Source organism: Jaculus jaculus, chromosome 4 (assembly GCF_020740685.1).
Source record: "Jaculus jaculus isolate mJacJac1 chromosome 4, mJacJac1.mat.Y.cur, whole genome shotgun sequence".
Classification (NCBI taxonomy): domain Eukaryota; kingdom Metazoa; phylum Chordata; class Mammalia; order Rodentia; family Dipodidae; genus Jaculus; species Jaculus jaculus.
Genome location: NC_059105.1, coordinates 32,235,326 through 32,250,158, shown reverse-complemented (window position 1 = coordinate 32,250,158; position 14,833 = coordinate 32,235,326). Strand labels below are relative to the sequence as shown.

The window sequence follows — 14,833 nt, the reverse complement described above, 5'->3', positions numbered from 1 at the left end:
GCCAGGACACCATACGCCAGATCACATACGCATATTTAATGTTCACTGATTTAGTAGGCTCCATGTCCGTGGTCCCTCAAGCAGCTTTGACTGGAAAGACAGCCACAGTAAGTCATTTTATTAATAAAGTTAGATTCCTAGTCTTAGTCTTTAGTCTTTAACTGATGACCACTTACTGACAACATTCTTATAAAATACAGACAACTATAAATCCTCTCTCTGTTTTCTCTTCTGTGCTTTGTAAATATGCACATCTCTCTCAGGGTCATAGTGGACCTTGTTCACAGTAAACTGTTTCTCCAGCATCACTAAGAAGTTACTGTCCCGTTCATAGCGTATCCGACAAGCTAAAAGAATCACACAGTGGCTGCTACATAGATGTTCCAGTGTTTGAAGAAGGTCTGTGAAGGTCTCTTCTAAATATATGATATCAGCTCCAAGTATCAGGTCAAATTCTCCAGGTGAAAAACTTCCCAAATTTTGTCCCCAGGTCAGCTCCTTAACCACAGCTTTGGGTTGGATATGGGGAGGTAAGTTGGCTTGAACATTCGATTTAAGAAATTCTAATGCTACTTTGCGATCCGTGATAGTCACATGAGCACCTACAAGGTGGGACAAAGAGAAAGTGAGGTGAACATCAGTATAACTCTAGTGCACTAGGCAAGAGGGAGTTAACCAGAGTGTACTGAGGTGCCCAGGTGCCCTCAGAATCCCTGCCCTCCCAGACAGGTGGCTAGGTAGGACCCGAGCAGCAGTCCTGCTGTACTGAACTGCCTCCTGGTCACAATCACCCTTCAGCTTCCTCTAAGGCACTCCTACTCGTTGTTCAAGTTGTGCTCATAGATTCCAGCCACTGAGAGGCACAAACTGAGGTCTGGGAATTCAGCAAGCAGAGCCCAACTTGATTCGCTGAGCCACCATCTTCAAATCAGCAGAGCGCAGGGTAAAAGAGAATCCAAGAATGAAAAAGCTGGGAGTAAGACATGACTACCAAGATGAGAAGATCCAAAACCAAAAACAAAAAGAAAGAAAGAGAGAGAGAGAGAGAGAGAGAGAGAGAGAGAGATAGAGAGAGAGAGAGATACTACTTCAGGGGGTTTTGTTTAAAACAAAATCACAGAAGAGACAAACTGGCTACAAAGAAATTCCAATGTACTTCCTGTGATGTTTGGGAGCAGCTGACCTATGCTTATATAGTACATATATGGTCACAAAAAATTGTCCTCTGAGTTACTGTGTATTATTAAAATAACATAGGTTAAAAAGCTAGATCATGTTTTCTAAGTGTTGCTTCTTTATGCAGTGAAGAAAAGTAATGGGACGTTTGACTAATGAGCTTCTTGTGGACTACTGACAATAAAGTATAAGACGAACTTTTGAACATATGTGCATGCATGCATGTTTGTATGTGGGAGCAGAAGTGGGCTCTTCTGTGCTTGGTAAATATGCACATCTTTTTCAGGATCATAGTGACCCTATTCACAGGAAGGTTCCCGAGCACTGTATTTTAAGACAGTGTACCCCAGACTTGACTAGGCATGAAAGCCCATAGCAAGTTTTCATATTGCAACCTCTCTGGGGCCAGAGGTCAATGGTTATCTTCCTCAGTTGCTCTCTACCTTATTATTATTTCAGAGAGCGGGAGGGAGGGAGAGAGAATTGGCACACTAGGGCCTCGGCCGCTGCAACTGAACTCCAAATACTTGCAACACCCAGTGGGCATGTGCGGCCTTGCACTTGCCTCACCTTTGTGCATCTGGCTTACATGGGATCCAGAGTTGAACATGGGTCCTTAGGCTCTGCAGGCTAGTGCCTTCATTGCTAAGCCATCGCTCTAGCCCTCTTCCTTAATTTTTGAGAGAGGCTCTCTCACTGAATCTGGAATGCGCAGATTCAGTTAGTAAGCCCCAGGGATCCTCCTCTTTCTACCTTCCCAATGCTGGTATCACAGGCGCGCACTGCCCTCCTCTGAACGCAGGTCCTCATAGTGGCAAAACACACTCTTACTTGTCAGCCACCTTCCCAGCCCCTAGAAGATCTGATTTTTTTTTTTTTTTTTTTTTTGAGAGCGACAGACACAGAGAGAAAGACAGATAGAGAGAGAGAGAATGGGCGCGCCAGGGCTTCCAGCCACTGCAAATGAACTCCAGATGCGTGCACCGCCTTGTGCATCTGGCTAACATGGGACCCGGGGAACCGAGCCTCGAACCGGGGTCCATAGGCTTCACAGGCGAGTGCTTAACCGCTAAGCCATCTCTCCAGCCCAGATCTGATTTTTTTAACCAACATGGAAAATAGAAGAGCAAAGTATAGCTACCCTAAAGGTAAAATATACATATAACACTAACATGTTCATCTATAAAAAGTGCAATCATTCTTATTTCAGAGAAATGGCACTTGTGTGCACCACTTTTTTAGTTCATAATCTCCCACAGGATTCCAAATCATTTCGATGGAAGCTTATGCTCATGGTTTGTTATCTAGATATGAGGTGGTTCCACCTTACATTTTAGTCCTAGAGTGTGACATTGAAAAAAATACTTAAAAATGGGCTGGAAAGATGGATTAGTGGTTGAGGCATTTGCTTGCAAACCCCAGGTTTGTTTTCCCAGAACCCACATAGGACAGATATACATGGTGGCACATGCTATCTGGAGTTCATCTGCAGTGGCTAGAGGCTGTGGCACACCTATTCTCTCCCTCCCCCTCTCTTTCTCAAGTAAATACATAACATTTTTAAAAATATGCCTAAAACTGTCAGGTTTTTCAAGCCTGGACCTACCACTTTGAACCATTCACTGTTTTAGACAGCAGAATTCATTGACAGTTTTCATCTCTTCTGATAATGAAAATTACAGCCTTTCTGGTTTTTTCTTACCAGTACCCAGAGGCAGGGGACGTGCACAGCAGTGCCCCCTCTAGCTACTCTCAGCTGGGTCAGCAGAGGCCCAGGACCGGGAGTGGGAGCGCTGCCTTTATCCTCGGTTGTTTTTATCCTAGTAAGATAAGGAAGGAAGGGCGTGGTGATAAAATGACTGTGTGGATAAGGAGGGCGGTGAGACAATACTTAGTTCATACAAGACTGTATCAGGAAGAACACAGCAGCCGCACTGACTTAAGAGTTTACTCTTGTAAACACTGCCCTGCTTTGGTCAAACATTCAAGTGCATTCAAGTGCTTGAGACTCGAAGGCGAGAAAAAAACCCTTACCTGCAGCCAGTCTCACAAGGGAGATATGTGGGTACAGCTGTGATGCAGAGTAACAGGAACATGGATGTGCAGAGGAAATCATGTGGTCACAGAGGAGAAATTCCTCAGGAGGAGCAGAGGGCAAAGGAAGGGAACACTAAGCTTACAGTCAAGACACAGCCTAAGCCAGGGAGGGAGGCAAGGGCATGCAAGTTCAAGGCTAAAAGGCACGGGCTTGAGCAGTGGGGTTCCTGGGAGCTTCTTAAAAGCATAAGAGCCACTCATGAGTCAGGCACAGTAAGACTGCAAAGCCTTGCTGGGAAGCCTGGGATGTGGTCTGCAGATGGTAACGGAAAGCAACAGGAATATTTACACACAGACCCACTGGTGATTGCACAAATGGACATCTGGCAGCTATTGAGAAAGTGCCTGAGAAGACAATGCTGAGGGGGTGGGGGGCAGCTGCAAGCATGCAGGAAGATGGGGTAAGGGCCCACGCCAGTACTGGGGAGATGGAGAAGACAGCAGCCACAAAGCTGGGGGTGCTAGACTCAAAGTCTAACCACAATCCAAAGGTCTGTAATCTACAGCAAGGTACTTACTCTATTCACCATTCATTTAACAACGTCTTAAATTGATCAGATGTATCATGTAATCCCCTGTGGGCTGTATGTAGTATCTTACCATGAGGGGCCCCTATTGGTGGTGTATGGCATCTTAGAAGCTGGTCTAAATAAAAAGAGGCAGAAAGAGAGAGAGAGAAAGAGAGAGAGAGAATGGGCACGCCAGGGCCTCCAGCCACTGCAAATGAACTCCAGACACATGTGCCACCTTGTGCATCTGGCTTACATGGGTCCTGGAGAATTGAACCAGGATCCTTTGGCTTTGCAGGTAAATGCCTTAACTGCTAAGCCATCTTGCCAGCCCTGGTCTATCCTTATATTGTTGGATAACTTGAACGATATTGTAATGGGGTTTTGGAGTTCAGGAAGAACCTTGAACTACAAACCCTGAGTTTGTGTCTGTTTTTTACCAAAGAATTGAGTAAACCAGACTGAAAAAGATGATTTATGAAATATTACAATTTTATTCAGGAATATATGAGGGAGAGGGAAGGACCACGAACCAAGGAAGGGAAAAAGGATATACCTCCGTGAGAACCTCTGTGGGGTGTGAGCATGGGCCTAAAATATGAAAAGGGATTTAGAGAGCAAAGAGAAGAGAGTGCAGAGAGCTCTCATCATGTGGCAGGCAGGAGGGTAGAGAGCCCAGGCGGGACTAGGGCTGGAGGGAAGCTTACCAGGACCTGGAAGTTCAGGAGAGATGAACAGCCAGCAAAGACAGGCCTGCTCACCTGCTAAGCATCTATTTATAGCCTCACTGAGGTGTGCCTTACCTTCAGGCTTAGGTAACCAGAGTGAGTGTTGATTGGTCTGGGCTAGGGGCTGGCTTCAGAAGAGGACAGCCATGAAGCAAGTTTGGGGGCTGAGTTTAACCAACCATAATGCCAGAATCAGATTTAAATTCTAGGAAAGGAGAGCTCCCTCCCAGGAGGAGGCTCAGGTATAAATGTTTATGGAGAAGCAAGTCTAGGGCTGGAGAGATGGCTTATTGGTTAAGGTGCTTGCCTACATAGTCTAACAACCCAGGTTCAATTCCCCAGTACCCACGTAATGTCAGGTATACAAAGTGGCACATGCATCTGGAGTTCCTCTGCAGAGGCTAGAGGACCTGGCATGACCATTCTCTCTCTAGCTCTCCTCTTGTCTCTCTCTCTCTCTGCTTGCAAATAAATAAATAAAAATATTTATTGAAAAAACAGGTCTAGGTAGTTCCTGTAGTCAAGAAATAATGAGAGGAGCCAGGCGTGGTAGTGTGTGCCTTTAACCCCAGCACTCAGGAGAGAGAGAGAGGAGGACTGCTGAGAGTTCAAGGCCACTCTGAGACTACACAGTGAATTCCAGGTCAGCCTGGAAAGAAAGAGAGGAGAGGAGCAATTATTCTCTGATCTCCAGTAAAGCAGAGATTATCAGGGAAGATTTAGGGACATTTCTGCCTAAAAAAGCTACCTCTTTCTCAATATGAGTCAGAAGAAGTCACAAGAAATCAAAAGAAGCCAACAGCAAATAAAACAAACAAACAAACATAATTTTAAAATGCTCTAGAACAGTGGGGAAACAGGCCTGTAATGCTATCCAGAAGGTGGGGAAAAGACTGAGTTTGAAGCCAATCTGGCCAACATCGTGAGACCGCTCATAAACCCTGTAAGCCTAAATCAATGTCTGTATCAGACAAAGCCTGTGTTAACATCAATGTGAATTTTTGTATCAATTAGAAAGGGAGGGAAGGAAAGACAGCAAGAGAGAATGGGTACACCAGGATCTCTTGCTACTGCAAACAAATTCCAGATCATGAGCTACTTTGTGCATGTGGCTTTATGGGGGTATTGGGAAATCAAACCCAGACCATCAGACTCTGCAAGCAAGCCCCATTAATACAATTTCTTAAGATGTCAGTGTGTACTTTAGACTGCATAAAGTTTAGCAGAGGTGTCCAAACTCTGACACTGTGACATGACATCAGCTACAAATATGTATGGCTGCATTCAAAACTAATCTAGGGTCTACGGGCCACAAGCTGGACATGCTTGGTTTATAGAGACCTATCCTTCCTAGAAGAGAAAAACCAGCAGTTTCTTTAGCAGTGAACAACTGTCTGCTCCTCCTGCCTTATTTGGTTAAATGTGACAATATGATCTAAGCATCTTAAACCATAGAAACTATAAATAGATTTTTGTCCTTAAAATAAGTTACCTTGACATCACCTATGATATTGATTTTCATAGAATCAAAGGGAGAAAGGTGATTTACTCAGAGAACTATGAATAACACGAGAAAGAGAGCAAGAAGAAATTACTGTTAGCCACAAGAGTTGAGAGCACCAGCCGTTGCACCACAACTTGTAAGCACAGGGGAGAGAAATTAGCTCAGTTAGAGGAAACTCAACCCTAAGTTTTATGCTAAAAAAAAAAAAAAAAAAAGCAGCGATCAGCAAATGCACCTGGCAACGAGTTCCATTCACTAAGAAATGAGCCAGCACATCGCACTCACCCAACAGGGCAGCCACTATACCCACTAGTCCGGTGCCAGCACCTAGCTCCAGGGCACAGCAGCCCCTGAGCTCCACGGCCCCCATCTCCAGATATGTGGAAAGAACGATGGCCTGAGTGAAAACACAGTGTGATTATGATTAAAGTCAGTGAGTGCTTCCAGAACTGTAGGGTTTCAGCTCAGCTACGTTAGCAGGAAGAGACTGCACACACACACACACACACACACACACACACGGGTTACTTCCTGCTGCACACTGCAGGTTCCCACTACCCAACATGCTTGGGAACTTAGCTGCTGCAAGGTGACCTTGTAGTGCAAGCATGGACGCCGTACACCCAGAGCCCCTTCTTAGAGATGACAGAGGTACAAGGCGTCCTCTGGACCATAGATTAATTTTTTTTTCCTATGTCATAGCAGTTTTGTGCTGAAGTTTACAACATTTCATTGTCTGAAGTGACAAAATCTTTGATTTTCTTTTAGACAATGTGCAGTGCCTGAGCCAAGACCACGTCCTTGGAACGAAGTGCAGGGCAAGCTTCAAGGATCCCTGAGCTGCTCCACTGATAGTCACTGCCCACAGGGACCCTAGCCTTGTCTTCTGAACATCAGAAAGTAAGTCTTTTTTTTATGTCCGTGTGTGTGCATGCATGTGTAGGTTAAAGGACAACCTTAGGTGTCATCCTAAGGAATGCTGCCCAACTTTTTTTGGCCTAGTTCTCTCACTGGCCTTGATCTCACCAATTAGGTTAGACTGGCTGGTCAGTAACTTGAAGGGACCTGCCTCCCCAGCACTGAGATCACAGGCACATACCACCAGTTGCAGCATCATTATGTAGATCCTGAGGAATCAAACTCAGGTTCTCATGCTTGCAAGGCAAGCCCTTTAATGACTGAGCAAACTCCCCAGCCCCATAGAGATAAGTTTCAATCAAAGTTTGGAGTCAGCATTTGCTTTAATTCCATAATTCTTACCATAACTTGGTTTGCATAACTATATAGTATAATCTATAATTGGCAGTTCTTCTTGGGAAGCATTTAGGGGGCAATCCCTTCATTATTATTTATCATTATTATTATGGAAATAGTTTTCATGCCCTCATTCTGGACTGGATTCCTAGAAGTGGTGCTAAAAGATTAGAATATGTTAATATTTTTGTTCCTAGATGTCTGTCTGATAATTAATCCATGTTTGTCAGCATGACAGAATTTTGAATCACCGGTGGAAACAAATCTCTGGTCACATGTGTGAGGGCTTTTCTAGATGAGATTAGTTGAGGTGGGAGGACCCACCCTAGCTGTGGGTGACACCACCCCCTAAGCTGGGCTCCTAGACTGCATTAAAAAGAAAAAGCTGGCCTGGCAAGATGGTTCAGTGGTTAAGGCACTTGCCTGCAAAGCCTAATGACCAGAGGAGTTCACTTGCATTGGCTGGAGGCCCTGGAGTGCCCCTTCTGTCTGTCTTCTCTCTGCTTGCAAATATATATAAATATATATGAGTGTGTATATATATACACACACACACATACATACATATATATAATTTTTAACAGAGAAAGCTGGCTGAGCACTAGCACCCATGGTTCTGCTCTGCGTCCTCACTGTTTGCATGACTGGCCAGCTTTTGCAGCCATGCCTTCCCTTTCGTGATGGACTACAACCTGAACACCAAGCTGCAACAAACCCTTCCTCCCTTAAGCTGATTTTTGTCAGGTATCTTGTCCCAGTAACAAGAAGGTAACTAATACAGTTTCCATCCCAATACAATGTTATTGATGTAAAACTGTACTTATGCTAATCATTTATTCAGTGTGAACAGAGTGTGAACCAAGTCACGATCAGAAGTAGAAAAACCATCATGATTTTGTAACTGTTTTGCAACTGTGAAAAAGTTAAAGCATGATGCTCATTTTGGCTTTTGCCTCTTTGTGCAATATTTTTAACCTAATCAATGTCCCAAGCTGCTGCTTTTGTCTTCTGTTACCCACTGCATAACACTGGCAAACCACGTCAGACTTCAGCTTTCAGTGATGTCCCCCATCCCAACCCCAACTACAAATGCATGCATGGGGACACGTTTTAGGGAGGTGACACAATTTTCAATTGAGGTACTGGTGGTTACACTATTATGAATTTACTGGGAAACATTCCTCCTGTGTGGTTTAAATAGGTGAAGTGTATGGTGCATGGATTATTTCCCAGTAGAGCTGTTCTAAAATAAAAGCTCATCTTCGAATTGTTGAAGTTTTCGAAGGGGCTTGCTTACCGCATCCCAAACCACCGCGGCGACCCCCAGTTGCCTCCAGTCCTGCCGGATCTGGATGGTGTGGTTTGCAAAGGTGAAGGTGGCAAGAGGCTTGTGCAATTTCTGGAGCCCCATTCCCGCGGTCTCCTCATAGGGTACCAGAGCCATTTCTGAGCCCAGGCCCCTGCTGAGACCTGTCCTGCAAGAGAATCTGGAGTCACACTGTGGCTAGAATATGAACTATATTTCAAGTAACTTCAAAGGACTGCTGAGGCTGTTTTACCAGCTCCAAAGAAAGGAAAGGAGTCGAGGTTACTGTGATTCCTTCAGCACCGCTCTTCCAAATATTGGGGGAAGTGAGATTTGGCTGCGTTCCTGTCAACTGGTATCTTTAGGCAAAAAAAGTAACAACAAAAAAAAAAAAAAAAAAAAAACCGGAACGCTCCAACGCCCGCAGGATGCCCCGCACACTCCACTTAGCCTGCGTGGATTCGGAGATGCTACATCGACCACCACGTTCAGTGGTGACGAGGGCACCGAATCTACGCTAATTCTGCGTTAATAGTTTGTCCTGCCCCTGCATCCCGACAGGCTGGGTGCGGTGGGTGTGGCGCCACCCTGGAGGCTGGAAGTCCACCGCACCCGTGGGCTCCGGGCCGCTCGAGGAGAGCGCGGCCGTGGGGCCCGGGGAGACCTGGGGTGGGCGGGTCCGCGGCCTCCGCCTCCTAAGGACGCGCCTTCCTCCCCCGAGACCCTAGGAGCTCCGGGAACCGCCTAAGGACGGGCACAGAGGTCTAGAGGGTAGTCCACGGGGGCCTTCGTGAACCGCTGTCGTACCCAAGGCAGAAGGCACGGGCAAGACGGCGTGCACGCACAACCCCAGGCGCAGCCACGCGGGTACTTACGGTCTGGACGCGGCCTCGCGCCGCACACGCGCCGTACTGCCCGCCTCCGGATTGGCCGCGGAAAGCTCCGCCTTTCAAGCTGGATTGGCAGAAGCCCTGCGGGCGGAGGCGGGCCCGCGGACGCGCGCTTCCGGTGCTCCTCCCTTCCCTCCTTTCCGGGAAGGAAGCGCCCGGCGCAGTGGGAGTCGGGGCGTCGTCGCTGGCAGGTCATTTACGGGGCTGTTGGGTTTCGGGGCCCCTCGGGGTAGCGCCCCACGGTATTGGGGCGCTCTCATCTGTTTTCTCAGCTCAAAGGCCGGGGCGGGAGAACGCGAGGCCAGGAGATGGAAGTGTACCTGGACTGTTCTCGGAACGGGAAAGGGAGCGGCGCTGGTGCGTGTGGTCGGTCCTCGGTGGCCTGTGGGTAGGAGGAGGAAGTTGGCCCCCGAGAATGTGGCCATCCTTCCGTCCCTTGTCACCAAAGTAGGTCCGAAGCCGGGCGTCTATCGCTGGGCCCCGTGGCGCAGTGGGCACATGGCGCCGGCGTCTGAGAGCGCTGACTGCCGCTGTCGCCCCTCCCGGCCGGCAGGGGGCGCCCCGGGCCTCGCCGCTTCTGCCACGGGCAGGAGGCTCTGGGGACCCTGCTTGCCAAGGTGACAAGTGCACTGGGAGGACCTCCAGTGAGAACGTTTCTACTGGTTTTCTCTTCGTAGCTCCATTTTTCTTACCTCCTCGATAGCCCTGTGCTGCTTGTGCCTCTCGTCTCTCCTTTATTGTTGAATTCCATTTTCTTTCCACAAGGAGAGAGAGATGCTGACTTCATGAGTACATACTACATGCATGTGTAAAAAAAAAGTCCCATGTTTCCCCATGTCTTCTTACCCATCATTGTCCCTTGGAAAGTGATTAGGCCCAAGAAAAAGTGTGAGCTTCAGGAACAGAGAAACCTTAAAAATTCGGCATCCAGCACTTCAAATGGGTTGACCTACCTGCATCCCAGGAAAATCTGGCTCCTTGGCTGTTCCTTCCCCCTGTTCTCTCTTTCCACTGGAATCACATACATAGGACTTCAAAATACCTTCTCAACCCCTCCACCGCTCCGGGTGTTGTAATTTTTACCAGTCTTCACAGGAAGTTGGTGTGTGCATGCACACACACACACACGCACCAATGTGGACATTAAACAGCTCACACTTTATCTGAACAAACCAACCAGTGGTTCCCTTTGAATATTTGGGGGGGGGAAATGGGAGAGAAGGACAAGGGCATGTGGGGCTGGGACCATGGCTCAGTGGTTAAAGACACTTGCTAGCAAAGCCTGCCCTGGTTCAGTACCCCAGGATCCATGCAAAGTCAGATGCACAAAGTGGCACATGCATCTGGAATTCAGCAGCAGCAGGAGGCCCTGGTGCACCCATACGCATTCTCTTGTGTGTGTTCTCTCTCTCACACACACAAATAAGTGAAATAATTTAAATGAGCATGTGGTAAATTAAGTGTTATTTAAGCTAGTAAACCTTCAGGCTAATGTCTGGTACAGGAGAGGTGGAGTCCCTGCTCCCGCCATTGAGCTCATGCTTGTTGATAGGGCGTTCTCTGGCTATTGGTGACTGTGGGTGGAAATAACATTTGCCACTTCTGAGCAGACGTGAGTGCACATCACAGCTGTGCCATTGCTCTTCTCCAGGACTGCACATCTTAGGTTAGGGAGCTCTTTGGCACCTTGTGCCCAGCTGGAGCAGAACTAATGCCTGATATGTGAGTGGCAAAGAAACCTTGCCGGATTTGGAGTTGTTAAAGTGTTGCTTAGATGCTCGCTGCACACAGGAGTCAGCAAGTCAAGAGACTAAGACTGACGTGGCATGTTTTTGCCTGGATATTATGCTTTGTGGAGATCGGTTGGGCTTTTTAGGGCTCTTCCATCATTGCCCTCTCTGGGATCTCATTCAGCATCAGAAGATACTTGTTCTAAACTGAGAGAGCATTTCATTAACAGGCTCCTGTTTGACTTTTATTTTAACTTTTTTATTATTATTACTATTAGAAGAGAGAGAGAGAATGGTTGCCCCAATGCCTCTGCATCTGGCTTTACGTAGGTACTGGGGAATTGAACCCAGGTTGTTTGGCTTTGCAGGCAAGCACCTTAACCACTGAGCAATCTTTCTAGCTCCTGATTTTTTGTTTGTTTTCTTGTTTTATTTCTTAATGTTTATTTGAGAGAGAGAAAGAATGGGCTTGCCAGGGCCACCTCCTGCTGCAAGCGAACTCCAGATGCATGTGCCATTGTGTACATCTGTCTTTATGTGGGTACTGGCAAATAAAGCCAGGGCTATCAGGTTTTGCAGGCAAGCACCTTTAACTACTAAGCTGCCTCTCCAGCCATTTTTTAAAAACTCTTTGTTTTGTTTTTGTTTCTGTTTTTTTTTGGGGGGGAGGGGTTGTTTTGTTTGTTCTTCCAGGCAGGGTCTCACTCTAGCCCAGGCTAACCTGGAATTCACTGTGTAGTCTCAGGGAGGTCTTGAACTCATGGTGATCCTCCTATCTCTGCCTCCCAAGTGCTGAGATTAAAGGCATGTGCCACCATGCCTGGCGATTTTTAAAACATTTTTATTTGCAAGGAGAGAGAGAATGGGCATTCCAGGATTTCTTGCCACTGCAGACAGGCTCCATATGCATAAGCCACATTGTGCATCTGGATTTATGTGGGTACTAGGGACCTCCAGTCATTAGGCTTTAAGCATGCACCTTTAACCACTGAGCCATCTCTCCAGCTGCCTATGTTTTTACTCATTTTGTTTATGCAGATTTTTTTTTTTTTTCCTATTTGGGGTCAGTATTAGACAAGGTCTCATGGAGCCAAGAATGACTTTGAACCTCTGAGTCTCCTACCTCTACCTTCCTAATGCTGGAATTACAGATTTGTGCCACCACAGCCATTCATGAGACACTGGAGATTAAACCCAGGGCCTTGTTGTTGCAGTCAGGTTCTCATTGCTGGTAGAAATCACCCAAGAGCAACAAAAAAAAGGTTTATTTTGGCTTGCAGGCTTGAAGGGGGGAAGCTCCATGATGGCAGAGAAAATGATGGCATGAGCAAAGGGTGGACAACAGCAACAGGAGAGTGTGCCAAATACTGGCATGGGGAAACTGGCTATCATATGCATAAGCCCCAACCCCAACAGTACATTTCCCTCCAGGAGGCGTTAATTCTCAAATCTCCATCAGCTGGGAACCTAGCATTCAAAACACCTAAGTTTATAGGAGACACCTGAATTAGATCAACACACTTGTGTGTGCTGAGCAAGCACTCTACCAACTGAGCTACATCTCCAGCTCCTCTTTTTTTTTTTCATTTCTCTGTAGTCCAGGCTAGCCTTGAATTCATGACAGTTCCCCTGCCGCGGTTTCCTGACTGCTAGAGTTACATGCATGAGCCACCATATCTGACTTAACATGAGTCTTGCTGGGGGATATACAAAAAGGTAGATTTACTTTTGCAGAGAGTGATTCCAAAGTGAACTTTAGTCATAATATCACAAACCACAGAATTTTTTTTTTCTTCCAGAAAATTGAGCTGGTCCTCTCGTAGACCAACACAACCAGAAAAGGGACCGTGTCCACTTTCTCCTCCCAATGTGTGGCCGGCCGCCCTTTGCACTTCCCAATGGCTGGACACCTTCCCGCACGCTCAGTCCCTGTGGGGAGCAGAACTGGGGTTGGAATAGAGGACAGATAACAGCCCAGAGACTTTAGGTTGACTGTGAAGAAGTTCAGAGGATGCCACCAAAAGTGTGACATCTCAGGGTGCTGACTGCTTTTTGTTGAGGTCCCTGGGGTATCAGCAGATGCTTGGAGTTTCCTTCATCTCTGAACAGATCTCCAAAAAGGAAAACATTAGCCATGGATCCTCACTTCCGGGAAGCTCCTCAATCAGAGAAGACAGAATCACAAGAAAAGATAAGGTCATTGCCTTGCCCAGTTGCTAGAGTCTACTAAAGTCTCCCTAGATCTTACAAAAATGTATTTGCATGGTTTGTGTGAGTGTATGAGAGCTGCAAACTAACATTGACACTTGTGCCACTTTCTGCATCTGACTTAGGTGGGTGTCTTTACTAAATAGCAGGCTTTGCAAGCATTGTTAACCATTGAGCCATCTTCCCAGCCCCTAGAGCCTGTTCTTCCGACAGGACCTCCTTGAGACCACTGGAGATACTGGGTAATACGACAGTGTTTATGCATCATCTCCCTCCTCCCCTCAACCCTTTCAGAGCCTGTGTTCGTCTCGTGCCTCAAGAAGCCACTGTTGCCCTCTGAAGCGCAGGGTCCTCTTTAAGCTTGCAGATCTCACTGGGCTTATGGGTGTTCACTTTCCTTCCTCTGGTTCCCAGTGTGTGTAATAAAGTTGCAAACTTCTCTGGTTAATTTGCCTACCGTTAGCTTATTTCATACACTTCATGGTCAACCCTTCAGAGGGTGCATGGAAACTTCCCTCTCCTACAGCGGCTTTTTTCTTTATCTCCCAGACTAAAATTGTCTTCTCCCCTCATATGACACCTCCTGGGAGAACAGTGTTAGAAGGGCACTTACTCTTTTGTCCTTCCTGCTTTCTGGAACAGCTCCATGTGTGAGGTCACAGTAGAAGTGGCCACTTTGGTACAACTTGATCCCTTGCTCTTCCCCTCCCCTCCCATCAAAGTACATACCAAGTCCCAGAGTGGGTAAGTAATTCTCTGTAGAGCAGGAATTCAGACTAGCTGTGGACATCTGTTGTCTGCCCAGCATCTGATAGTTCCATTTTCATGGCAGCAGTTCCCTTCTGCTAATAGTCAGAAGCCCACGTTGTGGGGTCCAAGTTCTGAGTCAACTCCCAACTCTGCAATTTACAAATGCTTCTCTACTTAGTGGTTGCATGCTGATAACCCCTTCCTAAATTGAAAATATTCAGAATATACCTCACCCAACAAACAGCAGAGCTTAGCAACGTAGAACACGAGTGTTTGCCATCTCCCCGTGATTACACAGCTGATTGGAAGCTCAGCTCACTGGCCTGCCCTTCATCTCAAGGGAGGATCATACTGCACATATCACTTGCCTGGGAAAAGCTCCAAATCCAAAATATGGTTTCTATTGAATGCATGCCATTGTTACTCCAACTGTAAGGTTAGGTTATCAAAAGTTGGAGACTATTAGCCATGAAAGCATATGTCATACCTTGCCCATCTACGAAATAAGGATAATGTGATTACTGAGTTAGTAAAGAAGAAGGTAATGAGTTATCTACTTAGAAATGTTCCTAACAGACAGTACACTTTATATAACAGCTGTTGTTACTCCCGCATATTTGGAGTACACTAACTTCAGCCCCAGCTCCCTGACCAGTACCTGTCCTAGGCTGGCCTTAGAGC

The 14,833-nt window shown here is 46.7% G+C and overlaps 1 protein-coding gene across 6 annotated transcripts; it reads right to left on the bottom strand.

Annotated features, from left to right (window-relative positions):
- Positions 1 to 16: 16 nt before the first annotated feature.
- On the bottom strand, positions 17 to 9,951 carry Mettl21a (methyltransferase 21A, HSPA lysine). Of its 6 annotated transcripts, none has more exons than XM_045146805.1 (4): positions 9,785 to 9,951; positions 8,566 to 8,743; positions 6,300 to 6,411; positions 17 to 602 (listed from the first exon to the last, which is right to left on the bottom strand). In XM_045146805.1, exons 2-4 carry the CDS (start codon positions 8,710 to 8,712, stop codon positions 205 to 207), a joined length of 657 nt encoding a protein of 218 aa, XP_045002740.1. In that variant the 5' UTR covers positions 8,713 to 8,743; positions 9,785 to 9,951; the 3' UTR covers positions 17 to 204. The 6 variants fall into 6 exon arrangements, with proteins under 6 accessions (XP_045002740.1, XP_045002742.1, XP_045002745.1 ...); XM_045146807.1 differs by lacking the exon at positions 9,785 to 9,951 and adding an exon at positions 9,450 to 9,519; XM_045146810.1 differs by lacking the exon at positions 9,785 to 9,951 and adding an exon at positions 9,450 to 9,473 and having other exon boundaries at positions 8,566 to 8,738.
- Positions 9,952 to 14,833: the final 4,882 nt, after the last annotated feature.

Excerpts from the sequence above, each read along its gene's own strand:
- Mettl21a (XM_045146805.1), bottom strand. The coding sequence starts at position 8,712 with ATGGCTCTGGTACCCTATGAGGAGACCGCGGGAATGGGGCTCCAGAAA. Across the intron at positions 6,412-8,565 it reads CCGCGGTGGTTTGGGATGCG|GCCATCGTTCTTTCCACATA; the intron begins GTAAGCAAGCCC and ends GTTTTCACTCAG. Across the intron at positions 603-6,299 it reads TATAGTGGCTGCCCTGTTGG|GTGCTCATGTGACTATCACG; the intron begins GTGAGTGCGATG and ends CCCACCTTGTAG.